This window comes from Amphibalanus amphitrite, unplaced genomic scaffold, assembly GCF_019059575.1.
Source record: "Amphibalanus amphitrite isolate SeventyFive unplaced genomic scaffold, NRLGWU_Aamphi_draft 001342F_arrow, whole genome shotgun sequence".
Classification (NCBI taxonomy): Eukaryota; Metazoa; Arthropoda; class Thecostraca; order Balanomorpha; family Balanidae; genus Amphibalanus; species Amphibalanus amphitrite.
Window position 1 is genome coordinate 120,758 of NW_024882835.1, and position 27,508 is coordinate 148,265.

Below are 27,508 nucleotides of genomic sequence, written 5' to 3' on the forward strand. Positions count from 1 at the left end.
GCCCTTTTACCTATATCGATCGCACCTGAAAAGACATGTTCATTGTTCAGTGATCATCTTTAGTATTCGAAATGGAGGTAAGAAAGCAATGCTGTTTTTGACGTTTGGTGGGGGCGGGAGGGGGAAGATGGTCTTTTTCAGATGTCTTGCCTGTTACCAGGCAGATGCCATATAGCTCGGACTACAAACAAAAGGAGCGGAGTGAAAACTTATTTGAAAGAGTGCAGCCCGTCCTATCATATTATTTTCCTGTTCGCAGGGAACACGACTGACTCGTGCGCCTGTCCGGCCGGCTTCAGCCGCTGTGCCGGCCGCTGTCTGGCCGTCCTGGGTCAACAAATGACCTACGCGGAGGGTCAGGCTGCCTGCACGGCGTTGGGCGCCCACCTGGCCGTACCCCGATCCGAGGCTGAAAACCAGTGCGCCCTGAAATTGTTCCAGTCCGTAGACGCCTCCGTTTGGCTAGGAGTGCGGAGAGTTGACAACGTCTGGATAAGTGAGGACGGACTTATTGGAATTGTACCGGCTAATCAATCCTGGTGGGGGGTCGGAGAGCCCAACAACGACCACGAAAACGAAGACTGCGTCGATATTTATCGCGGCCTCAGAGCTTGGAATGATGTTAACTGCGAAATGCCTGTGTATCCTCTGTGTCAGATGAAGACATGCCACCGTCTCGAGTGCCCGTAGGGGAGTGGTAGGGAGAACCTCAGAGTGTCTGTGGGTGGTGGCCAAGACCAGGGGCGGAGAATCGTCATAATCCCAGGGGGTGCTTTTCCAGCATCTGGCAAATAAAAAGCGTCGAAATCGTAAGATTAGGCACTGTATCGAATTCATTATGATCAGACCGGTTTCGGTGTATTAACACCATCATCAGTGAGTAAAAATACAAAAAACATACAAATACATCGCAATCATTCAGTCGTTCGTAATATATGCATTCGAGACACTAATGCAAGAAACAAGTACAATAATTCGTGCTACACAATACGCATGACAGTTATATTTGGACGCCTCTGTTGTATGAAGCGTCACTTATAGGTCACTCATAACACGATATTGAGTGGCAGCGCAGAGTTTTGGGAATTCAGTTTTGGTCTATGTTTGTGGATGTAGAGAGACTCTAATAGCCTAAGGTCAAGCTCCAGGTAACTCCTCTGCAGAATTGTAAAATCGTTAATTGAGAAGGCGGTGCCACACTCATCAGAGTGGTCTTTAACTGAAGAGGGCTTTGGGCTAAATACCATTAAGCCAGTGCGGTCAGAAATCCCCATGTGCTGGCACACTCTAGTAGTGAGGCGTACATGAGTGGACCCAATGTACGACTCCCCACACGAGGAGCAACAAAACTGGTATACAACACCAGAGCGGCAAGCTTTGGGAACCCTGTCTTTGAAGTGGAAGATAGAACCGATGGTGAAGGTGTTTCTTAGAATCACCTTGGGGTCAAGATAGGGATAGAAGGACGTCAGTAAAGTTATGAGGTCTTTTCGCAGGCTAAGGGATTGTGCACCAAAGTAAGGTAGTACTAGGTACTTCTCCAGCTTGGGCACGATGACTTCGCTCGATATTGCTGCATATTGTCTGTCAAGGAACTTTCTAACATGAAAACTTTCCAACAAACATGTTTGATTTTACGATATCAATCACGATATCAATCGGCTGATGTTGTCATGGTAACGCCGGTTGCGTGAGGTCCGTGAACTTAGCGTCAGCAACAGCATACAGCGTCAGATTCAGAATTGCTTTTAAAAGCCTATTGAGGTCAATGGGGATGTTCGGCTTATTTCCTCACCAGGTGGCAGCACTGCCTTCTTTGGACACAGAAACTGTGGCGGCGAATGCGCCACTGTGTTTTACTGGAGTCGGTGCGGTGTCGGTCCGAGGGACTGAATTTCGGTGAATTTGATAGCAATTGATTTGAATTTTGCTCAGATGGGTTGTGAATTTATATTCAGCAAGTGTCACAAACATGGAAAGGCAAGTTTACAAAGGACAGGAGATTTCAATTTGGAAAGGCTTCAATTGACGTAGCCGAAGAGAGGCGAGAAGCCGAAGATAGACCGACTCCAAACGGTAATTCCATCGATGTAACACGTTTCCCGACATTTTTTTATGGCGAGCATAATTAAGAGTATAAAATAGTCTAACTTAACTCATAGCTGGATCTTGTATTGCCCATATGAGTCAGGTAATTCACCTGTGTAAGTTTATGGGCATATCAATATAGGAAGTTGACCTGCCCTTTGAGAAAGGCATTAAAAGATGATACATGCTGCTGAGAATGATTATATAAATTCAATGCATTTTTATAAGATTCATTGCAAGCATTTTAGCAGTGTTCTTTTGTCTGGTACCAAAGATATTGCATGCAGATAAAGGTTATGATGGAAAAAGACAAATACCTAGGATCTATTTTGACACCAGTAACCAGGAGGTACCTATATGTAATAGAACACTAAGCTACCTACTATTTATGAATTGTTACAAGTATTGATCATCCCACATGGTGTTCCAGGTGCCCAGTGCAATCATGCTTCTGGTGCGGAGTTGTCAGGATGGAGTCCGAGGAATCAAGGAAGGCAGAGGACCTGCGTATGAAGGAACCAGCCCTGTGGATGAAGATCTGAGGTGCATACAGAGGGATCCCACTGAAAGACCAGGTAGGAGTTGGTGAAAAGCTTGTGCACTGCAGTATATCATCCAGAAGTAACTGATAGCCTTTCTTGCAAAATGTTTTTTTTTAACTCATCACCACCTAAAGCTACTCATTATTGATATAATATCTTAATTTCATCAGGTAAATAATTGTTTACTCTAAGTTTTGATTCACACTGAAGTGAACAATATTTTAGAATATTCACTCAGCTTTTTTAGCAACAAAATACGGGCAAGTTTTTTGTTGTTTTTAAAAATAAATTTTCACCTTCTAAAATATTTGTATATGTAACTGCAATAAAAGTGCATTTCAAAATTGCAAATACTTTTCATGGGTCTTGATGATGTCACTGTATCCAGTTCATCATATCAGATTTCAACTGTGTTTAAACTGCAATGTTTTGCTAATTGCTTCAGTATATAATGTCCTTTTATCCATGCATGTTAAACATATGTATCTCATTATGACTTGCCGAGATCTTTCCCTACTGTCTTATGCCATTTTTCATTTATCCACAGGTGCAATGCTGCATTGATAAGATCCAGATTCAAGAGCATGGATGCTACCAGATCCTGTGATTTGAAGTTACCTACCAGTGTCACTGCTGCTACAAATGACATCAGCAACACTTCCTTTGGTGAAAGTTTAGAGGAGCAAACAGTTGGTACTCTGTGTAGTCAAGCAGTGGAGTTTTGCCACAATCATGAAGTTGATTAAGGTGTCATTTTTTTTTTTTGCTCTGGCTTCTGGGACACCTTGGATCTACATTGCAACCTATGCTAGTGTTCAACATTTCGTGTCGTAGTATCACTGATGCAAAGCGTGTTGCATCATACACAAATGAGAGCCAGCAAATTGGCAGATATTTTCTAGTGATAGAGAACTGCATGCCTTAAGCAATTGTTGAAGGTGATAAGTGGTGAATGGTAGGGCTCAGCCACTCAGCTGCTTCCTTCAAAAGCTATCAATCAGCTCTAGAAGAGCTGTCGTCATAGCAATGCTTCATATGTGAAGGATACTTGCCTGAACAGAACATTGTGGATTTGTTAATTAAGTACCTCTTTATTACAAGTTTGTGCCCATTACAAGCCAAGCTTAGTTTACTTAGTTCGTTGCAAGTTTTCCAGGCAGCCTTCACACTTGTGTCGCTGAATATTAAACTTTGACTGATAGACCGACGAGATATTGTCCCTTTCGCATCAGATTGTAATCAGTCAGTCGTGTTGGTAGAAGGTACAGTCTGCCTTAAAAGTACCGCGCAAAGTGACGGTGGATCCATCAAGCCTGACCGAGGAAGGGCCTGCTATAATTTGAAGGTCACCGAACCAATTGACCTGGGGAACGGACGAGGATGTCATGTAGAGCCACGCAGAAATCGCCGGTGATTCGTTGCCCATCATTACAGAATGAACGCATGCCGGATGAAGGGTTAAGTCAATAATCTGTACAAACTAAAGGGATGTGATTGACTTATCTGACAGTGACGAGCGCTAGAGGTCAACTTAAGACCGTAGGTATGCGTTCTTGTCATGGAATGTGTGCTGTAAATCGATTGTTTCATGCGTGTGAATATATGTTGAATGTAATAAGGTTTTTAATTTCAACTGTGTAAGTTAAAATATGTGATAACATCGTATCTTTCGTACTCCGTAGCTTTTGGTGACCATTCGATCAGCTCCCTTTCCTTCCGCTCAATGACGATGTAGTAGTTTGCCTTTCACACGCGTCATTGTCTTCCTAATATCGAAATCAACTGTAGCTACTCATTTTAGCAAAATGATGAACCTGAAAAAGACATGAAACGCAGTTTCCGTTCGCGGCGCGTCGGCCGCCGTCGCCGCCCGCATGTTATCCCCGGCCCGGCCGGCGCGTTGTGTCCAAAGCATACCGTGCTGCCACCTGGCGAGACTTTTCGGAACTCTTAGCGCGAACATCCCCATTAGGGGGCGGGGAACACGAATATGACACTTATTTTGCCCTAACTCCCCTCCTTCATCCCTTAATCCTCCCTTAAATGACGGGGCGCGTCAAAAGTGCCTCAAGGATTCGTCTGATCGCCAAAATAAGGATCGCAATCGATTCCTCTTGTCAATATCTGGCCGCAGCCTCGGCTTCCAGATGTGTGCAGCATATCCCTTATCCCTTAATTGTCCCTTAAAGGACGGGGCGCGTTAAAAGTGCCTCAAGGGTTCGCCTGATCGCCAAAATAAGGATAGCAATCGATTCCTCAGGTCAATATCTAGCCGGGTGTCAGATGTGTGCAGACTGCAGCGTATCCCTTATCCCTTAATCGTCCCTTAAAGGACAAGGAGCGTCAAAAGTGCCTCAAGGGTTCGTCTGGTCGCCAAAATAAGGGTCACAATCGATTCCTCAGGTCAATATCTAGCCGGATGTCAGATGTGTGCAGACTGCAGCGTATCCCTTATCCCTTAATCGTCCCTTAAAGGACGGGGAGCGTCAAAACTGCCTCAAGAGTTCGCCTGATCGCCAAAATAAGGGTAGCAATCGATTCCTCGGGTCAATATCTGGCCGCAGCCTCACGTTCCAGATGTGTGCAGCGTATCCCTTATCCCTTAATCGTCCCTTAAAGGAGCGTCAAAAGTGCCTCAAGGGTTCGTCTGATCGCCAAAATAAGGGTCACAATCGACGCGCCCCGTCATTTAAGGGAGGATTAAGGGATGAAGGAGGGGAGTTAGGGCAAAATAAGTGTCATATTCGTGTTCCCCGCCCCCTAATTGACCCCAATACAAATAGGCTTTTAAAAGCAATTCTGAATATGACGCTGTATTCGCTGCTGTTGCTGACGCTAACTTCACGGACCTCACACAACCGGCGTTACCATGACAACATCAGCCGATTGATATCGTGAACCGGCCGTCGCCCCCTCCCCCCCCCCCTCAACCGTCATCCCCTATACGTCCTGGGTGATTTTCCTGCCCATTTAGAGACTTTTCAAAAAGTCTCTAGATTTTTCAACTGGTCACTAGATCTGGCAACTGGGGTGACGTCTGCTAAGAGAGTACCCTGGGCCTTGGTAACAACTGGATTTCCATTACGTCATGGGTGATGATGTCACACCACGGGTGACGTTTCACTGCTGCTGCTGCTGTCCACGGAGGGCAGCGTTTGTGAGTGGAAAACAGTAGCAACATTGTAAATGAAGGCAGTATTGGCGCTTATGCTACATATGAAATTTATAACAACATATTGATATTGGTGAATGTTTATTTTTGTTACTTTTCATAAACCCTCCATTTCAGAGGGTCTGCATGCAAAATTTCTGTTATTTTTTAGAGTCAAGCTATTGTACTAAGGGATTTATTTTGGCAATTTAGTCATTTGTTAGGTTATAAGGCTGCAGAAACTTTTAGTTGAGGTTGGTATCCATTATCCAGTTGCAGCTATAATCGTGTCATATTTTGTATCATTTTCTGAACATGTAAACACCTACCTATATGAATTCAAATTTTGTGATTGTAGAAAAGCAGTTACCCTCACATTGCAGCGGGGATTAGAACAATTAACCACACTTGTTATACAAAAAGCCTGTTTGCCATCAATTTTGGGAATCCAAATTGGGTATTGGTAAGGTAGATGTAGCACAAGCTGCCCGATGCACGAGAATGGGTCTTTCTAACCAAACCTTACCTAACCTGACCTACAACCTACAGCCTTAAACCTAAAATTTACAACCTACGACCTAGTCCTACGGTATGGCATATCACAACAGCTTGTGCTACGTCTGCTAGTGCTACCATGACCCAACTTTGTGCCAATTCATACCAACTTGGGATGACAGTCACTGCAGATGACAGATGTGTGCTGACCATGCAGGTCTTTGTTACAATTGCAATTCTATTGTGTTACAGGTTCGGCGTTCTACAGCTGCGACCCGCCATGGCTGGGCCACCGCAGCGGCATCACCTTCAGGGTGGACCTGCCCGTGGCCACCCGCCGGTCGGACCCGCCTGCAGTCCGCAGGGAAGCTGCCCTGCGAGCCATTGCAGAGCTCCCGCACCCGGACGTCACTATCTGGTCGGACGGCTCGGCTCGCGGCGGACGGAACAGGGCGGCGCAGGCGCTGATCCAGTTCCACCACCTCAACAGAGAAGAGACCGTGCGCGCTCCTGCAGGGGCGGTCTGCTCCAGCCTAAGAGCAGAACTGACCGCCATGCGCGAGGCGTTCGCGGCTGTGGCCGGCCTGGAGGACGGGGAGTTGGCATCGACCAAGTCGGTCCGCCTCCTCACCGACTCAAGGTCTGGGCTCCAACTACTTGGCCGCGGCCCAGCTAACCAGACCATGGCCCTGGCCGCCGAGGTGTGGAGGCTGCTGAGTGCTGAGCACCCTCACCGAGAACGGCACCGAGACGGTGCTCCAGTGGGTGCCAGGCCATGCCGGGCTGGACGGCAACGAAACCGCCGACCTCCTGGCTGGCGAGGCCACGGCGGGCGACCAAGACAGCGCACCGATCGACCTGTCGAGTGCGCGGGCCGCCGTCACGCGCCATGTCCGGGAGCTGTCGCGACAGAGGGCAACCGCTGCCCACCCGCACCCGGACCCCACGCCTGGCCACGACTCCCTGGCGCGCTGGGGTCGGTGACGCTGTCCCAGCTGAGGACCGGCACATCACCGCTGACCCGTGACACGCTCCACAAGATTGGCCCGGAAGCCGACGACGAATGCCCCGCGTGCGGGGAGCCCGACCGCGCGGCGCACCTACTGACCGATTGTCCGGCCTATGAGGCGGCCCGCCGCCGCCGCTGGGGTGTCGACCCTCGCCTGGTCGACGTCCTCGGCGGCCCGGCGACGAAGGTCGTCACCTTCATCGAGGATGTTGGGCGGACCGAGCCGCCGCTCGACCCGCCTGCGCCGCCGCCCCCCTGAGCGGGTTGGCAATGGGATGCAGAAGAAGAAGAAGAAGCAACTGCCAGCGCGCCACGGCGGCGAAGCCGAGTTCCGCCGCTGGACCGCCCGCGCAATGGCCAGCACAGACAAGAGACAACCGAATCACAACACCTACAATTACGTTATTATGGTATTGACATTGTTACAATTAACCCTGCTCTTTCGAGCGTGGATGCACGCTGAAATTGTCGCATAATTCCATGCAGCTTCCACCCTTCTGCAATACAAAGTTTGAATACAAAGTAGTCTTACAATAGGTTTAGAACTTATGTGCAGATTGTCGATGCTGGTTGACTTGATGATTGGAATTGTGTTTATCTGTTTATCTGTTTTGACTTAAATATATGGCCATGTACTATGGCCTACCTTGGGAAGTGTCTCTGATTTCAACAAAACATTTTTCATCAGGATACGCTGCAGGGTACATAGTACATACGTAGTGAAAATTTTGAGCATGTATGGGTGCGCATGTGGAGATGTAGACTGCGAATGAGACGGACTACGACGGTTTTTGAACCAATTAAATCTGATTGACAACATAATGTAGGATTAAAAACTGACTGTCAGAAGAATATTCACAGAATATTCACTTCACCCAGTACAACGAAAAGGGAAAGTCAGGAAACAGGCAGGGTACATCTCGAAGATCAATCAAATTGCAGGTGCCGATTGGTTATGGATCATTGTAGCTCAATGTACTGCCTTGTGCTGCTTTATTGATTGAAATTGCTTCTAGCTTGTATTGAAAGAAGTCATTATGGAAGAATTAAAAAGGTTCTTGAAAAATTTAAATACTTTGAATTGATATTTATGCAGAATTATACACCCGTATCATTCTTTACATGTCAATATTTGTATATTATCTAGCATATAAGAAAATAGTGGCCTCAAGTTTCTAGAAAATATCTGATTTTACTCTCAGAGCCACTGCAGATCCCTAAAAAGTTAGGAGCCGTCTTCATTATTGAATGTATAAACCCAAATAAATTATCACTGCTCAAAAGTGGAAGAAATGACAAATGAAATAAAGTTTTCCTACAGCGTTGCAATCCAGATTTCAAGATAGTGATGGGCGCACTAGAAAGCAAGTAAAAGTACTCCACAAGGCAAAAGTAAGGAACAAGAATATCCTTATACTGTTTCAGAATTCGGTAACAAACATTTTTTGTGTGTTTTAAATACCCGAACAAATCGATTCCAGAATCAGTCTTGATAATATTATATGGTTTTTGTATGGTGTTGGTGGTACTTGAATGACCAAAGTCAGTACATGTCCATCACCTTTCGATATTTCCGTGGTGCTCGTTCCCATTTCATAGCTGCTCACGGTGTTTTCTGCTGACGTCATATGGTGCTGCTCCACTAGCGCCACCATACGGCGTCAGCTGGCGAATTATCCAGTTAATACCAGAGCCCGAGTACCCTTCATTTAGATGGCTGACTAGAGCATAGCGTTGTTTGACATGAGCGAAATTGAAGTGGTACAAAAGCTAGACTGCTGAATCAAAATGAAAAAAAGTACTTTAAATTGCAAACACTGGCAGTATCATATTTTCATCAATGAATACCAGCCTAGATGTTGAATATCTTTGTTTCAGTGACGTTTCAGTTTGATTTTATCAAGTAGGTAGGTACCTAATCCTTTTTTAATTAGTAGGTCTGAATGTGACTGTGTATGACTGTTGGATGGATGCTGGTCATCGTCATCGTCATGCGTTTTAGCAAACATCACCAAGGCCATTCTTTGGCAACTGTGATTGTGTCGCATGAATCAATGAATAGGTCAGACTCCAAAATCCAAATGGAAGGAGGCAGCATCCAAAACTATCGATTTACGTGGGAAACAACATACAAATGAAAACAATTCTCCACTCTCACCTCCACTTAAAAAAAAAAAAAACACTCACTCCTGGTTTTACTGAAACAGAGCATTTGCACAGATGGTCTTTTTCATCCTACAATCTACCACACCTGTATATAAATTCCTGCTTTTGGTCATTTTTGTCAACCTGTTATGGGCCTACTTAAACCTCAATTTGCACTCTCATCCCCTTTTGGCCTTTGGGTAAATAATTTTTACCTCTGACACCCGAGCAAAATACATTTTTGGGACACTGGAAGGAGGGTAAGACAAGTTAAATAAGCTGGGTAGAGCACCATGTCTGTGAACTGAAGACTAGCACTTCAACTTTTGAACTGCGACCAGGCTTGGGCTAGGATGCTGCGGAAGAGTCATGCTGATGCCTTAACATGGTCAACAGCATTGATCATCACAGCTCATAGTGAACCATATTACATCGATGGACCCATGTTCTTAAGGCTACTTTTAACACTAAGTTTTAGGTAATTGAATTTGGAAGCAATGTTTCTACAATGAAGTCTTTGAGCATACAAATAATAGGTAGGTAGTCTTGAACAACAAAGTTTCTGCCTTCTGTCGCATACAATACTTCAAAGCAGTACAATACAATATAAGCAATACACTATGTTCTCTCACTCCACACATGTGCAAGGATGGCTTAACCTTTAAATTTGCATTTTAGTATATATTAGTTCTTTTGCCATTCTTAAAGAAGTAAGCAATACACATCTGTGACAGGAAGTATGATTTATCCAGTATTCCTATTTATTGCTACCCATCAGCTGAACCAGGTTTATATAGCCTTGAGCTGAACCAACAGCCAACAGGCACCACCCTTATTCTTTAACCAGTGGATCTGCCTTTTTCAGAGTAATTGGTTACAAGTCAACCTTGTGGTCATTAACAAGGCAGCGTTGATTTTTTATAATATTTTATAATGTGGGATTCCAACATTCCTCAGTCCTCAAATTTGTTGAATTTTACCCTTGCATACAGTACACATCTACCTGAATGTCCGAAGGTCAGGCTCTATTTGTACTTAAACCCCATGTTTCAGCATCATAGATATCCCTTCAGCAGTGTTCTGAGAAGTTCCAATAGTGCACATCAGGAGTTTGACTCGGTGGCACTGTAACATCTGTTTTATTCATAGTAGGTATGCTGTTACACCGTTCCGTTGCACAAGGTTTGCGGCTATATCCGGACGAACTGACGAGACACACTGCACCGCGACGTAGTTTAGCAGCCCAGGCGTCTGTCCGCCTCATAAACCGGTGGCCGAAGAACGCGACACGGTCCGGATGGCTTGTCGTTTCGCCCGTGAACAATAGGTCACAGTCTGCAGCCGTGCGATCCTCTGGAAGGTTATGACAGCATTCCTCTGTAGTTACCACCCTAAGCCAGCCGTATAATGTGAATGTCGTAGCATGATTGAAGTGGCCTAAGACCTACGGTGAGCTAGGTCGGTTACTTTGCCATCTGTTTTTCCTTTAACGTAGCAACCTTTGCTTTGACGGAAACCGTGCCTGCAGCCGCATACTAAACGATTCGGGTCGAATTCATAAACAATGCACATTGCACAGCCGACACTAAATGCAACATGAGACGTTGTCTGTGACTTCCATGATGGGCGATGGCATTGTTCCTTGGAAAACTCCATTGTCTGATATAGCTCGTGTGAAACAGCTTCCACCGAATGCGACGGTGCTTCTCTGACCATGAATATTACAGTGCAATGACGACGGTCTTCCGTTTGCTACAACAGTGGTGTAACATCGAAACACGTTTTGCGGAGCTCAGTTTAATGAACACCACAGGTCCAGGCTTGGATGCTGACGATCCACTGATATGTTATATTTCAGATAATAATAGGCATTGTCCTCAGTTTATCTGGAAGCAGGAGTCATGTCTCTCTCTGCCGAAGAGGTGTCGGCTGCGTGTGCTGAGCCGGACCCCTCCACGGCTGACTTCATCATGCAGCAGACCATGTACCGAATCAAAGACCCCAAGGCGTCGCTCAACTTCTACACGCGCGTACTCGGCATGCGCCTTCTGAAGAAGTTCGACTTCCCCGAAGCGAAGTTCTCGCTGTACTTCATGGGGTACGAGGCGAAAGAGGACATCCCGACGGACGAAAAGGAGCGTACGAAGTGGTGTTTCTCGAGGAGGGCGACCATCGAGCTGACACACAACTGGGGGACCGAGTCGGATCCCGACTTCAAGGGGTACCACAATGGAAACTCGGATCCGCGAGGGTTTGGCCACATCGGGCTGGCAGTTCCAGACGTCGAGGCGGCCTGCGAGCGCTTCGAGAAGCTCGGTGTGAAGTTTGTCAAGAAGCCGAACGAAGGCAGGATGAAGGGACTGGCCTTCGTTCAGGATCCGGACGGATATTGGATTGAGATCCTGAATGGTGGCAACTTGACTGCTATGTGAGGTGGGAAAGTTGGAAGTGGCTTCGGCTGAGATTGCTGATGATTGGTGATGTGACTTCTTTGGGATTTTCGTATGTTTAATCGAGGATGCTTTTGATACATGAGTTCTACTGATACAGGAGCAAGCCAGCTCCCAGCTCACTAGGTAAGCTGTGACTTTCCGAATTGTATACGCTATACATACAACGGTGTTTCTTTGGAATGCTGAAAAGGTCATGCTTTCGCAACGAAAGCCACAACAGTGGCGTGACGGAATGACTGATTTGTATCACAATGATTAACAACTTGTCCAGTAAGTCGTAAACCACGGCCTTTAATAATCAAACTTGTTTACGGATGTTGTTTGGACGGATGTATCATGTTAAGCTTGTTGTTAAATGAAGGAAGCATTGGTCAGTTTGTCAACAGTATGCTGGTCGATAAATAAACGTGGGTCTTGAAGGACCAGCACCAACAGGGTATTGGTTACCTGGCTATTGGATTGCCAAATATACGTGCACGACAATATGTTAAAATGTGTTTGGTAAACGAGGCGGTTCCTGGAATCGCTCCACTGCGATCGGTTTGGATAGGAGGCATCTCAGATATGCCAAGAGTGACATGCTGGGGAGGTGAAATAATGATAAGTTGATCAGGCAGCCCTGATGAGGGCGGATTGGAGCCGATAGTTGATACATATGACGTCTGACAATGACGTCTTTACCTATTTGTTCCCCGGCTCTCATCTCGGTGTCCAATTCAAAAGTAGAAGTTAAGTCAAAATACTGACCCTGACTTCATAGTTTGATGTCATACAATATAAGCTAAAATTTTCCATTATCCTGTGAAAATGCAGGAATGACGTGATGCGCTTATATTCCGTGGCTTCATGGACAAATGCACACATACGGTCAAAAATTACAGGGCCATAGTTTATCCCTATACGCGAAGAGCCATAGCATGACCATCCTGATATCGTAAAACTGCAAACTCGCGACAAGCCTGAAACAGTTCAACAAATTGTCATCCCGTCGCCAATTCCCAACAACCTACGTGGAACCAGAGTGGCACAATCCACAGCACAATCAAGCCAACAGAGCTCTCCAGTTCGGGCCCAGTCATGAAGCCCCCATCCATCCCCCTACGTAGCAGCTACTGCCTGCATCTGTGCTACTTCTTGCCGCACGCGCTCCACATCCTTACACAGCGCCGCGTCTTCACTCGTAGCATCTGACAGTCGCGCCACAAGCGCCTCAAGTGCGGCGAGGAGCGCCACAGGCCTCGGCGCGCCGCTTTCGTAGTGTGCGCGCAGTGTCTGCGCCATTTGTGCCGCCATTGAGACGACTGCGGCGCGGGTGGCTGGCTCGCGGCCGAAGCGGCGCAGCAGAGCGCTGACCCAGACCAGAAGTCCATGTCGGTAGTGGAGGTCGAGGAGAGCGCCCGGGATTCGACAGGTGACCTCCAACACCTGGGCACAGGGGTCACGGGTCAGTGAACTGATGTAAGGGTCGTTGGTTATAGGTCATGAGGACGGGTTAGTAGTTACAAATGGTCATGGCTCACATTTTACTAAAAGGTCAGAGGTTGCATCGGACATGTCATCATGGACCAAAGGTCACCGATCACCGTTCAAGGTCACCAATCATAAAACAGCTGAGGTGACCAGGTGAAAGTTCGTCCATTTCCAGTGCTGTCATTCCTCAATAGGGGATCACCTGAAGTCTGTAAAGATCTCAATAGGTCATTGGACAAAGAGCAGACACAAATCTACCAACCAGATAGACAATAGACATGCGTAGTTTGAGCATCTAAGACTGCCACAAGGGCAATTTTATCAACGCCTTTTACGGTCAAATACAGACAGAGTGAACACAATTCAGTAACGGTGCAACCGAATCAAACTGTTCGCCATAGACAGACTATGACGTCTTGTCGAAATCGCCTGCACTAACTATTACTGAAATGTGTGCACTGCCGCCTAAATTGGGCGTAATAAGATGTAATTCCTGTCACATAAGCCACAAAACATCATCCCCCTCCTTAAAAACACCTCCTTCCTCCAACATCCCCTCCTATACCTTGAGCAGCTGCGGTCGTGCCGATGCCAGGCACGAGGCGGCCAGTCCCATCACCAGTTTATAGGTGACGGTGCGCTGGAGAACGCCGTAGTCGGACATCTGGCGAACGCTCTGACACAGGTGACCCACCATCCAGGCGTGCTCCGAGCGGTGCTCCAGGCTCGACGCGCTGCCGGGGGTGAATAAGAGGGTGATAGAGGCATGTAGAGGAGCAGAATAGGCGCCCTTTAGAAGTTATAATTGTGACCATACGGTATTCTATCTAGGTTATGATCGACTAGGAATAAAACGTCTCTAGATTCAAGTGAACGGTGTGAAATGATTTACAGTAAGAAACGAGTCATTATATCTCATTAATTATTCGAGCTAAATCAGCCAGGAGCACACTCGACATGTATGTCAACCCGATATCAAAATGCTTTCAAAAACAGCATCAGACATCCAAAACCCGGAGGAGCAGCTGTGTTGTAGACGCCACAGAACATAACTGACGAGAATGACATTCCCTTAAACATCTAAAAACTCAATAATCCCAGTCCCGAGACCCGGGAGGAAAAGCTCTCACCTGTTGAAGAGCTCGAAGAACAGTGGCACCTTCCCGATCTCCAGGCTGCCGTTCTTGGCGTGACGTAGCAGCAGCCGGGTGGCCGGCTTGAACAGCCTGTGAGTCGGCTGCTGGAGCACCAACACCAGTCGGCACCAGCCGTGCACCACCACAAACGGCAGCCTCTGCTGGGGTGCACCAGCGGCCGCCGCTCGCACCAGGTCGAGGAGGGTCAGCCACACCCGGCGCTGCCTGCCACACAGCGGGAGGGAGGGAAATGTTGGTTAGGGGAGCGAGACGATTTGTGCGTTGTGACGCGCCGATATTCAGAAAACTGACGGAAGGTGGAGTAAATACTTTGAGGTCTTCTTAGTAGGATTGACGCAAAATTAACTGAAACATGTTTTAAATCAGATGCATTATAGAGGCAAAATGCTACACACACAAAATAACTCAGCGTTAGCGCCATCATGCTTCCAAGACACAGCATAGCACAATGGCAAGAATGATACGGTTTTTAGGAATATCAAATGTTCCATAGTCATTAATTGATGCCTTATTATCTCCTTTCTTCCAATTTTATCGCACCAAAGCGGAATTTACATTCACAAAAAGCAATGAAAATTCCCTGAACCCCATCAAACCACTCCACAATCTATTATAAATTAAACGACATCCGTATTTCTTTGAGCACCTGGCCCTGAATAGGTACTACTGAAGTTCTGTACGGGATAATTATTTGTTTCTGACGTCATTACATGTATACATCTCAGCTAAAACACGGATGGTACCTAAAAATGTTAGCAAAGCGGCGCCAAGACCGTGTGGCCTAATGGATAAGGCGTCTGACTTCGGATCAGAAGACTGCAGGTTCGAGTCCTGTCACGGTCGCTCGGTTATTGCTAAAAATAAATATTTTCATGTTACGCATTTCTGAAATCTGAGCCACAAGGATGGCTAAAGAGAATGTTTTATTTTCGTCGGATCGATCCATCGTATCGATTTCTTCGTTGACAGCGCCACCTAGAAACTACTACTTCAAGTCCATCCACCAGGTGGCAGGGCGGACGCCGAGGCGAACTTCCACTAACACAACAAGCATTTCGCTTGAAAACACTATTTTGGAAGTTACTTAAAGGATCACATTCGTCTTTTATGACCTCCTGTCTACCAAATCAATACTAAAAATACTCTAAAGTCTAAGCAATGTTAAAGCATGTTCCAACTTGTCCCTCCCTTCTATTTTTTTTCTCTCTCTCTCTCTCTCTCTCTCTCTCTCTCTCTCTCTCTCTCTCTCTCTCTCTCTCTCTCTCTCTCTCTCTCTCTCTCTCTCTCTCTCTCTCTCTCTCTCTCTCTCTCTCTCTCTCTCTCTCTCTCTCTCTCTCTCTCTCTCTCTCTCTCTCTCTCTCTCTCTCTCTCTCTCTCTCTCTCTCTCTCTCTCTCTCTCTCTCTCTCTCTCTCTCTCTCTCTCTCTCTCTCTCTCTCTCTCTCTCTCTCTCTCTCTCTCTCTCTCTCTTCCCCTATCCATCACTCCAGTACCCACCTCTGATGCCTGCTAGCCTGCAGCTGCTGATACAGTCTCGCCAGGGTGGTCCATCCGGCCGACCGCAGCGCCACCTGTCTACAGCTGAGCAGACAGAGGGCGACACCTAGCGCCCCGGCCGACACTAGTTTAAGCGGCTCGCCCTGCTGTTCCGGGGCTGTTAGACGAAGCAGCAGAGGTGCCAGGAAGCGAATGTCGTACACGCCCGGGTCGGGAGCCACGCGCACAGGCTGAAAATAGTGTGTGTGTGTGTGTGTGGGGAAGGGGGGGGGGGTGCTCAGGTGTGGCGGCGGTGCGGCTTTAACTGTGTTGCAAAAATTTCGATAATGTCGCAAACAACGTATCACGAAGAATTACCATTGAACGAGCAAAATATAATACGCTAGAATTCATCACTGGGATCACCGTACTACGCATATAAAAATATCGTTGATCAACACAAACGGTTCGCAATGGTCCGCAAGGTCTGAAGCATCTATTCAACAAAAGAAAGAAAAAAAGAAAGAAAGAACACTGGGATAATCTAAAAGCGATAACAAAATATTCTAATCGAATCAACAACAGAAGAACGAGAAATAACATGTCTTGTAACCAAACAGAAACGTACTACATTGGCTGAGCGCATCCATTATGGTTTGCAATGGCCCGAATGTGAATGGCCGGCATAAATAATTAATATGCAGTAGTCTGTTCACCTTGAGGGTGATTTTGAGCGGCAGCCGTCGGCAGGTGGCGGCCATCTTGTCCGAGTCCAGCAGGCCGATGACGTCATCTGCCGAGGGCTGGCTCTTCAGACTGTGCCCTCCGCCCTGACCGGCACAGAAATGGAGCACGGAAAATATCAGACAATGATGTCGAAATCTCACAAAGTAGCAGGAACAAATTATAGAATAGTTATACAAAATACTGAAACAAAGGGGGCCAACAATTTAATTCTGATATTAAAAAATACAAACCACTGATGACCAAACACTGGGTTTGTGCGCAAGTAAGCCCAAACAAAACTGCGGAACAAACTTCTATCCTAGGCTACCTCAGCCACTAAAGCTCTTGTTAAATAGCTTCGTCATCCCCCACGGTCCCTCAGTAGCTTCCTTTGAATGGCTCCCTCCTTCCCACCCCAGCACCGCGTCCTCAGCCCCCCCCCCCCCAACTATACCTGAGTTGGGTTGTAGAAGTTTAGAGCCGCCGAGCCCCACACCATCGGCTGATAAGCCTGCAGCGATACGCCCGCCAGCTCGTAACGGCTGATCAACTGAAAGGTCGACACATTGCCGTTAGGGCTGGAATGGACTCGTTCGGCGATAAGAAATCGCATGTGAGAGTCGATTCAAATGCATTAGATATCGCTCGCATCAATGGCACGCATGGAGGCGCGTAAAAGCGAACAGAAGCGCTGACGGTCCGGGTCTATGACTATGCGTCTCTCATGTTCAGTACAAATAGCAAGGGAGTTATCGATCTAAGCGACGCACATCAGCCCTGCGCTAAATGACATGCAAAAGATACACCTTTATAAAGCATGAAGACTTCCAGAGACATTGCCAGAAGTAAGCCCCACCAATCTCCTATTCCATTTGACCGCTGACTCACCAACAGGATGGTCTGATCCGTCTCAGACATCGTCGCTCCGTACGCCGCCAACAGGAGAGCCACATGCGAGGCACGGCACACGTGCTGACTCCTATTGGCCACCGCCAGCATGAGTCGGAGTATGGAGTCACGCAGGACGAGCTCTGACTCCGCCGGGTCCAGGACTCGCTCCAGGAAGGCGGAATGACTCAGTAGGAGTTCGTAGAGTAGCTCACAGCTGACGGAGTTATCCAGAGGCTGTGGAAGATAGAAAATGTGATCGTGAGGTAGCGTAGGGTGTGCTATAGAGCCAAACATTGAAAAATGGACGCCGTGGTGGTCTTGAGGGTGCAGAATCTGAGAAAGTATGTAAAAATAGCGAGGAGCTAACTAGTTTGTGGCTCATGAAGGCGGCCAATGGAAATATATCTTTTGATTTACACGCCAGGAAAATCAGTAAGACTAAGCTGTAAGAAACATCCAATATCTTTTCATTTACATGCTTGAAAAATGGAGTATGAACCCCTCACCACCGTTATGTCAGCACGCCTCCCGCTCACCTCAGTCTGTGAAGGCGCTCCTCCACTGCTCGGGAACAGGCCCTTCTCACACAGCAGCGTCAGGCTCTCCAGCACCGTCTCCCCCACCTCCGACTGCCGCAGGCTCTTCTTCAGCACCAGCTTCACCCAGTCGACCCAGCCGGACGGCCGGCTCAGCTCTGTGCCAGTGACGTCATCGGTGTTATCCTCAGGCTCTTCCTTCACAGCCGATGTCTTCGATTTACTCTTCTTACTCCGTTTTGTGGGTGCAGTTGAGGCGTCATCCATGCTTTCGCTTGAAGCTCTCTTCTTGTTTTTGGTGGAGGTAGTTGTGACGTCATTTAATGCCTCAATCAGCTGAGCCACAAGTGCACGTAGTTTCGCCAGCGGCGGTGGAGTTGTTCGGAGAAGTTTCGTTGTCATGGCAACAAACGACGCCAATCGCTGCTGCTTCGACGCTCCACTCAGCGTTGGAAGAGCGTCATCTTTCATTTTCTGCTCGTATTTCTCGGTCGTGTCTTTAGGTTCTAACTTGACCCCCTCAGGGTTCTCCGCCGCCTCTGTCGTGTCCTCAGTGGTCTCGACGAAATGTTCTCCTCGGATCTCTGCCAGGATTCTTGGTACATCCGAGGGCACCAGAGACCGGTCCACCGGCACGACATACTGAAAAGGACGGCGGCGTAGGCCATACATGAGGGTTAAGTTTGATGAGTAAATTTACGCTACCTGGGTACGGGGACCCGCAGTTGCTAACTGTACACTAACCCCAACTCTAGCCGTCTGTCCTGTCCAGTAGCAACCGATAACCTTGATATCGACTGCCGGTCCCTGTACAAGAGCAGCTGAGGTTTTCTGTGCGTGCCCTCTGACAGCTTATCGTTGTTCCCTGTGAGGGTGCTAGGACAATTTACTCAAGGGCGCTGTACAGTAGCAACTGCGGGTTCCCGTACATCTGGATCCACTCATCCAATATTCAGTTAGTGTTCTCCTATAAAGGAATCATTACTATAAGTTGGGATAGAGACCCCAGTATAAAGTAGTAACTGAAGGCAGACTCGCAAATACGTCTTCCAACAGAGACGGTAAGGTCGACTGAGTACAAAATACAGTTATATCTCAGAGGCACAATATTTAGATATTTTACCTTCACTTTAAAACTGACAACATAAATATTAGCGATCCAAATAATATCCAAAGGCTCCAAGGAGCAACCCCAGCCACCCAGTCTGGCAGCTAACCTGTCTGCCCTCGGTCAGCTGTTGCAGCTGGTCTCGCAGCAGCTGCAGCTCGTCCTCGGGCAGCTGCAGCTCCGCCAGCTTCCCCTGAAGCTGTCCGAGCAGCATCGGCTGCAGCCGCCACTCCTGTGACGCAACTCTCTGACAACCAATCAGCACTCGCGCCAGAAGAGCCACCTCCGCCGCAGGAGGAGCCTCAGAGGCAGTCAGCTGGCTCCAGAGCGTAGTCAGCTGATTGGGAGCCGGTAGGTACCGGGTGATGTCGCTGCAGAGGGCCGCTCGAGCCATGGCGCCGTATTCGACTGAGTTGGCCAGCTGGGTCTGCAGGGCTGCCACCTGTCGGCAGGAAATGAAACTGTTAGTTGGACTGGTGACCACAGGCTACCAAAAGCGAGACTTGACAAACGAAGTTCTCGTAGGCGGTAGGCCAAATCCAACCACTCGAAAACTGAACATCCCCATTCAAAATGCAATTGGGGAATTTTTATCAATAAGTAGCCCTTCAATAGGACTTTTACCTCACGGCAGAGAGACAAAGGCGCAGTTTCAGCATTAACAATCGCATGCAGCTTACCAACGCTCACCGCCAACTCACCACAGGTCGAGCTCACCAATGCTCACCAATACCTCACCACAGGAGCTCACAAACGCTCACCAACTCACCTGATCAGTAACTGTGAGCAGCAGCCGCAGACAGTCGGCGCGGACCGCCGCATCCTCGTGTCCGATACCGTCCCTGAAAAAACATCCGGCAAAATCTAAGTTAGGACGGGTGTAATATGAGCATATCTTACTAAAAACTTAGCGAATACAAGAGAAAAAAGGAATTACATCTATCAGTCAATCCTGAATACAGATACGAAATAAACAGTTCTTAATAGATAAAAATGCATACCAAAAGCAGAGCACCTTGGTAAAGCAAGCCAATAGTTGACAAGTTTCTGGCAAAAACTCACTAGCATTAAGAGATCATCACAATGCCCACCCTAGGCCATCACTCATCCGTCTATCTTTGTTCAGCCTGTGCGTTCCAAACCCTCGATGAAAAAAAAAAATACAGCCAACCCTTACCTGATCAGCTCCTGCACAGGGGGCGGATAGTAGCAGGCAGCTGCCACTCGACACACCGCCTCAGGCATCAGGCGCGCATCGCCCGAGGGCATGGTCAGCTGTACGGACGCCACCGCGCGCGTCACCATGGCAACGGCGGCACGCCACTCAGCCGACGGCCGCGCCGGGCAGAGTGCGGAGGAGAGAGAGGGCAGGTAGTACCGGCAGAGGTCCGGACATGCCGAGAGAGTGGAAATTACCAGCTCTGTGGGAGAGAGGGAAATAGAGGGGAGGGGTAAAGCAGTGCGACAAGGGGTCAAGGACACTCAGACGCGTTAGACACCTGCCAGCAATTGTTCCAAAACTATCTTATGGCCAATAAAATAACTGATTGCATACGAATCCTTACAAAGTTAGCCATATTTTTTTTTTTTAGCAATTCATGGCTATTGGAGAAATTGAACAACAACAGAACTTTATATAGCAGCACCTACTACATAACACAGGTCATTGTCTAGTCTATAAGAAGCGGGCTTTCCAAATACTCCGCAAATAGCCGATATGTAAACATTACCGCCTCAATACTAACCTGCAGTCATCTCGTCCCTCCAGGGCCGACTGAGGTTCTTCAGCACCTCCAGAAGCACGGGATTACAGTTGGAGCCCGATGTTCCCAGGGACGCTGTAAGACCACAGAGATGTCGCGTCAGCATCAGCGCGGTATGCCTTTCTTCAGGCTGAATTGGTGGGTCGTAGGGAGTCGCATACAATGGCATCTAATCTGAATTCTAGTGCAGTCAGTCCTCCAGAGACGGACCTCCTGCATTCTCGCTAATGAGAGAATATACTAATGACAATTTTCGGCAACTCACTCTTTTATAAAAATTATACGTCTGTGCGGCTGTGTGCCTGATCAATTATGTCACGCTAAAAGCATGCGTTATCAATGACAAGCTAGCGATACAATACGTGTTGTCAATAAGAGTTATGGCATCATTGACACAAAACCCATCAACTGACACCAAAGCAAATAGCAATCAAACCTAATAGGAAGGCATTTACCACGGATACACGGACACCAAAGGCGCGTTGCAAATCGTCCGCGAGTCAGTTCGTAATAAGAATGCACTTCGTTACTATATCCACACAAATTAACAAAGTAACAGGCCGCCCGGCATATTCCGATGTTGAAGAGAATAACGTACCATCTTTGAAGACGATGCCGGCCTTGTGTGACGTGCAGAGGATGCTCAGGAACTGATGCACGTTCTCCCGCACCTGCAGTAGCTCCTCGGGGTCGGCCGGGTTGGCGCCCTCCTCTTCCTCCTCATCAGCAGCGACGCCGGGCTTCTTTTTCTTCTTGTACCTGACCGGGAGGGAAAATGTTACTGATTAGATACTTTCACCATGAAACTATGATACGACTTATAGCAGAAAATTACACATAAAGCTGTCATACACCATAATTTACTTCGACGTTCTATGAATGAAAAGTAGGATTTATCCTGGGTGCCGCTGCCAGAAAGTTTCATGAATATTTGTTCAACTTCTCCAGATTTTTTTCTACCTTATTTCGCGCTTTGAGGTGAAACTTCTTTTCTTATTTTTCAGCAAAGATTTACGGTAAAATACCTACCTGTTTGTGCGTGATTTCCAGGTAAGCTGATGACCCCTCCATTTATACAGCTGCAGGAGCGGAGACAGGTTTCTCGAGTTGAACAGACGCAACTGCCAGAAAAAAAAACATCAGTTATGTAATGAAACGGCCATCATTAACTTGCTGTTAGCCGAGCGGTTATTTAGCGGAAAATCGTTACGTGCAAAAAACTCGCTGGTCTCGATCAAAGCGAATTGTGATTACCTTACACCAGCTTCTCAGCGGTTTTAATTAGGTCAATACAAAACAGCATTGAATAATATGGAATTTTTCCATCATTTCTAATAAAAAACGACTTACATCCATGATTTCAGATGCAGCATACACATTTAAAGAAATCGATGCTAACTTACAGAACAGACTTCCTTGGCCTAAAATTAGTACCTATACGAAAGAACAGACTTTACATACAAAGCTCAAATCTATCATTGCGTTGAGCCCGAAGCTATGCTTTCCAAGAGACCCACAAACCCCCGTACCTTGTCCTTTTTGGCGATCTTGTTGTTCTCCAGGATGGCCTGTTTGAAGGTACTCAGTACAAAGTGGATGGTGGACGCGCGGTCCGTGTTGAGACCGGAGAGAACCAGCATTAACGGCGTCACCTTGTCCAATATCGCCTGAGGAGCAGACACAGACATGTCAACATAAAAACACATGTCAAGGTCAAAAGACGCATGAGGATCCTTAAAGATAGGTTGGCCACTGAAGCCTTGATCATTGCCACGCTATTTTACCTCACAAATCACACTTCCGTTCGTCTAGTAAACTTTCGTTTGCCGCGCCCCGGTAAACATTTATCACTCATCGGTCCCGCCTATATGTATAATGCCAAGTGTTCAAAGAGCAACAGTATTCCCAAAAATCTCCCTAGGGGTGCTTTCCACCCAACACTCACACTTAACCCTTTACCATAGTTTCCGACTGATCCTTTTATATCCATCCGGCCCACCAGCCATGAACCAACCCCATGTTTCACCATTCCGTCATCTGCACGACCGCGGGTCGACCCGCTCCCACCAATGTCCCACCAATCCCTCCCGTCCCCCTGTCCCACCTGCACCAGGAGTCGATCCGCACCGACCAGGAACGCCAGCACAAACGTCACAAACTCCGTCCGCACATCTGCCTCAGACGCCAGATTTTTCACCGCTGCCACCTGAGGCAGCCTCCCGTGGTTAAACTGAAACTCCGCCAGTACAGTCCTGGCTGGCGCTCCCCCACAGGCCACAGCCGCGCTCAGAAGACGCAGAGCCGAGGCAGCCTGGCCGGACGTGGCGGAGGTGTTGAGGACACGCCATAGTTGTCGGCCGTCCTGTGAGGTGAGAACGGCACGAGCTACCGCGGCGGCCGCCGACTGACTGGCGGCGCTTCCGTCCAAACGCAGCAGACGAGAGGCGAGCGAGTCGTATACCTGAGAGGGGAAGAGAGGAGGGTGGGATTAAGTATATGTCAGAGGTAGTGAGCAGGGTTAGGTCATGAGTCATATACTTGCCTATCTACACCGCTGGTTCGTTAAAATGTTTGGGCCCCCGCCGGCATATAATCGGCCGCCGCTGTAGCCTAGCGAAGCAAAGTTGCTGAAATATTTTTGTGAAGTTTTATCATACACGATATTAGGAGGTTTTCTGTATATTGAACGAGATAAATGAACTTGAGATAAATGTGCATTACGCACATATTTGCCGGCGACATTCCATAGATTACACAAAAGACGTTCACGTAAAGCGTTTTTATGAATGAAATCTTACCTCTTTGATGCGAGTGTTGGGCAGCTTCTCATCTGAATTTAATATGGCCAGGTCCTCTGCAAATTCCTTCGAGGGATCTTGTACCGCCATGACTTTTTCACCAGACGATGCTGAGGACAAAATACAGATCTTCATCAAAAGTCGGTGAATCATGGAGCAGGATTTCAGAGCGATTGGCCTTCTCCGGCCAGAACGAATTTGTGTCGTCCTTGGTGGATTTTATGTGATTATTCGGAAAGCTGAATGCCGGCAAATTCGGATCGCAAATGCTGTTTTTAGGCATCATTATCACCATTTTCAGTGGCACATTGCTTTTAACCACATTTGAACGCATTTTAACAGTTATTTCAACGTCAACCACCAGTGGCGGTCCCCCCGTGCCACGGTTCGCAACGTGTGGAATAGGCTGCAGCGGAGCTCGGCTCAGGCGTGCCGGCAGAGGGACGAGGGTGGGCGATGGGTGGGCGGACGCGGAGCCAGGCGGCTGACATCACCCAAGTATGACGCATGCGGCATGCAGCACAGATTATGCTGCAGGGACCCGAACAGCCCTCAATTCAAATTACTCATATTTCCACATTGGCTGGCCCATTAGTTTCTGAGTTACAGGGTGGCTGCCCGACTGGAAAAAATGCCTCCACTACGCTGAAGTTCTCAGCGGAGGTGATGCGCCGAAATTTCGGCGCAAGGGTTTATGCGGCGAAATTATTCTACCAAGCCATGCTTCATGCGCCGAAAATTTTCAAGGCTTACTGATGGCTGCAGGCTGTAGCCACGCACATTTTGTCGAGGGGGGGGGGGGCTGGCGTGTGTGTGTGACTGTCTTCCAGTGACTACTGTCTACAGACGGTTGTTGGCACAGTCGACGGGATCGGGCAGACAAAAGACATCAGCAGGCCATGCGGGACCGAGCACCAGGGTTCGCTATCACAAAATCTCCTGACTCACAAACTCACTGGCATGTTCCATAACGTAACCTTTATTTTGTTGCCCGGCTCTGATCAGCAGTAGTGCCCAGCCGGTGACTGACGCCTGACGGGGCCTTCAACAGGCGTGGTGCAAGCACGGCCGATGGGATCGGGGGCAGATACCAGGCCACGCGGGACCGATTGCCAGCGTCCGCTCACAAACCACACGCCGGATATACAGGAATCACAACGGTCAATACGCACACGATAGCATACGTTATCTGAACTAGGGGATCCGACAATCCATAACCTCACTCTGGATCGGTGAACTGTTCCCGCCGTGGGAGAGCCGCAATCAGGTTCACTGAACATGACTTAAATACCCTGAGACGAACACGAGACAAGATAAGTGATATTTAAGATGTTTAACTCCCGAAGACATTTAACCCTCGCCGGCCGAGTTGGTGCCACCCCCGGACGTTTTTTTCGCGATTTACGCCGAAGTACGCCGAAAATTTCGGCGCAAGCCGTCGATTTACGCCGAAGTACGCCGAAAATTTTCGGCGCAAACGCCCAACTACGCTCGAGTTCTCGACGAAAGCGTGCATTATTTCCAGTCGGGGGTGGCTGCAATTATCAGGACATACATTTTATCCTGTAAAAAACAATATCTTAGGTGAACAAACACAGGACCAAACAAAAATATTAAAGGCAATGAAACGTAAAGGGATTACATACCAGCATGAGCACCTTTGCCATCCACTAGCTTCCTTTTCTTCTTGGGGGTTTCAGCTTCACTTTGATACCTCTTCCGCTTCGGATTTGCTGCATTACTCATAGTCTTCCCTTTCATAATAAATTTATTCTATTGCACTGACTGCACGTACATTGATATATCACATGTTGTTGTTGTTGTTGAAGAGTTAGGGCGCGCAGCAGCTTGGCTCAAGCGTCCAACTTCCAAGTTGGTATGTCCTCTTGTAGTCTTCAGAGTTGCAGTTGGCGTATGGTTGTGGTACTAAGCGGAACTAAGCAGGTTTCCGGGTAGGGATGAGGAATGACTGGGGAGAGGAAAAATTGCGATGGTTAGGAGATAGCCTTGGTAGGATATGTCCTGGGCGAGGAGAGAACAGAGAAGTTAATATTAGTTGTGAATACTACAATGCTACTTACAGTCTTAGCTACTTGGGGATAGCCAAACAGCTCGGTAAGCAGGAAGAGCAATACAGCTCATTCTTCAAGGGGGCAAAAGGCGCTCTGGGAGAAGGCATGGTTCTATCTAGAAAGAAAAAAAGAAAAAAAGACACAAAACTTGGGTCTTGACATGGGGGTTACACGATACTTAGGGATTTCACTTCACAGTATGGGGGTGACATAGAAACACATAACATACCCAACCAATTTCAGACATTTCAAACAGGTGTTCTTACAACGTGACCAGGATGAAGTATTGCTAAACCATGAATGCATGAGCTCGAGTAGTAATCCACTCTTTTTAACTAGAAATACCTAATCCATGGTTCTTGGATTCAACATAACATGAAGGATTGTGTCGAGCTTATCTGAAGCCATAGCACATATGGAAACAAAATACATTTCATTATCATCACTTAGCACCCATAACGCCTCTACGTCCTTTGTTCAGAGTTTGTCGTATAAGTTGCACTGTCGAAGATAATCGAACACTGCATCCACCACCGTGGGTTCACCGTTTCCCAGGAGAATCCCCAGCGACATGCGGACGCCGACATCTCGACACGCCGCTGCGAGTCTCCTCCTCGCTACAGTGTACTTTCGGCATTCTAACAGTATGTGTTGAACATCTTGGCGACATTGACACAGTTCACAGACAATAGGCGGTAGTTGGTCAATAACATGCGAGTGAGTTAAAATAGTGTGTCCGAGTCTCATCCTACACAAAACCACTTCCTCCTTTCGACTGGCACGTACACTAGAATTCCAATGTCCTATATCTGTCTTAATCTGCTTCAGTAGAGTTGGACGATAATCTAACCACAGATTTTCAAATAACACACGGACGCGACTCTTCACCAGTGGCACAAATTCCCGATGTCCTATTTTTACATCAGTCACATTAGGTTTATCATGAGCCTTTCCCGCCCAGTAGTCAGCTCTGACATTACCAGCTATGCCACTATGTCCTGGAACCCAGACAACGATGCAATCGATGCCATCTCGTACATTTTTATGATTTATCTCTAGGATCTCCACCAAGACCGGATGATCACGGCTCTGCACTGTGAGAGCCTTGATAACCGCTTGGGAGTCACAGCATATGAGCGCTTTGGGTACTTGGTTACGTCGCACAAACTTCATCGCTTCTCTTACAGCTACCAGTTCAGCGGTATACACAGATAACCTGGGTTGGCATTTTTGCCGGCAAAAACTAGTTTATGCCATTTGCCGGTTTAAACCGGTTTAAACCGGCAAAAAGTGGCAAAAACTGGCAAAAACTAAGAAATATCACAATGCTATGCCTGGACATGAATTTGAACATGAAACATTTTAAGGAGAATTCGGTGAAAGCTTTATGCTTTCAAACAGAAGTGACATTGACCATTGAAATGCTTCATAACTCAGAAACATTTTCATCGGCTTTCCATAAGGAGCTATTAAGATGCCTTTTGGGGGTGACAAATGAGCCAGTGCAAGGGTGACTGGGTGAGTCCTGCACAATCAGACGTACGAAGGGGTATCTGCTACTGATATGCGCACGGCACCGCATGGCACCCTACTTACCGTGGCCGTCTTGCCCCACTCTCCCCTAAATGGA

At 47.6% G+C, this 27,508-nt stretch overlaps 1 protein-coding gene, 1 long non-coding RNA gene and 1 other non-coding gene across 11 annotated transcripts; all 3 read left to right on the forward strand.

Moving 5' to 3' along the window:
- The first annotated feature begins 1,860 nt into the window (after window positions 1-1,860).
- LOC122372306 lies at window positions 1,861-3,963 on the forward strand. Its single transcript, XR_006254846.1, has 3 exons — window positions 1,861-2,076; window positions 2,519-2,663; window positions 3,178-3,963. It is a non-coding gene; the product is annotated as an uncharacterized LOC122372306 (long non-coding RNA).
- Window positions 3,964-8,493: 4,530 nt separating this feature from the next.
- Window positions 8,494-12,376, forward strand: LOC122372305 (lactoylglutathione lyase-like). Of its 9 annotated transcripts, none has more exons than XM_043349365.1 (2): window positions 8,494-8,509; window positions 11,289-12,376. In XM_043349365.1, exon 2 carries the CDS (start codon window positions 11,332-11,334, stop codon window positions 11,860-11,862), a length of 531 nt encoding a protein of 176 aa, XP_043205300.1. In that variant the 5' UTR covers window positions 8,494-8,509; window positions 11,289-11,331; the 3' UTR covers window positions 11,863-12,376. The 9 variants fall into 9 exon arrangements, with proteins under 9 accessions (XP_043205300.1, XP_043205293.1, XP_043205301.1 ...); XM_043349358.1 differs by lacking the exon at window positions 8,494-8,509 and adding an exon at window positions 8,952-9,192; XM_043349366.1 differs by lacking the exon at window positions 8,494-8,509 and adding an exon at window positions 8,952-8,983.
- A 2,904-nt stretch (window positions 12,377-15,280) lies between these two features.
- Trnar-ucg lies at window positions 15,281-15,353 on the forward strand. The gene has a single exon. It is a non-coding gene; the product is annotated as a tRNA-Arg (tRNA).
- Window positions 15,354-27,508: the final 12,155 nt, after the last annotated feature.

Coding starts and splice junctions, on each gene's coding strand:
- LOC122372305 (XM_043349365.1), top strand. CDS start 11,332: ATGTCTCTCTCTGCCGAAGAGGTGTCGGCTGCGTGTGCTGAGCCGGAC.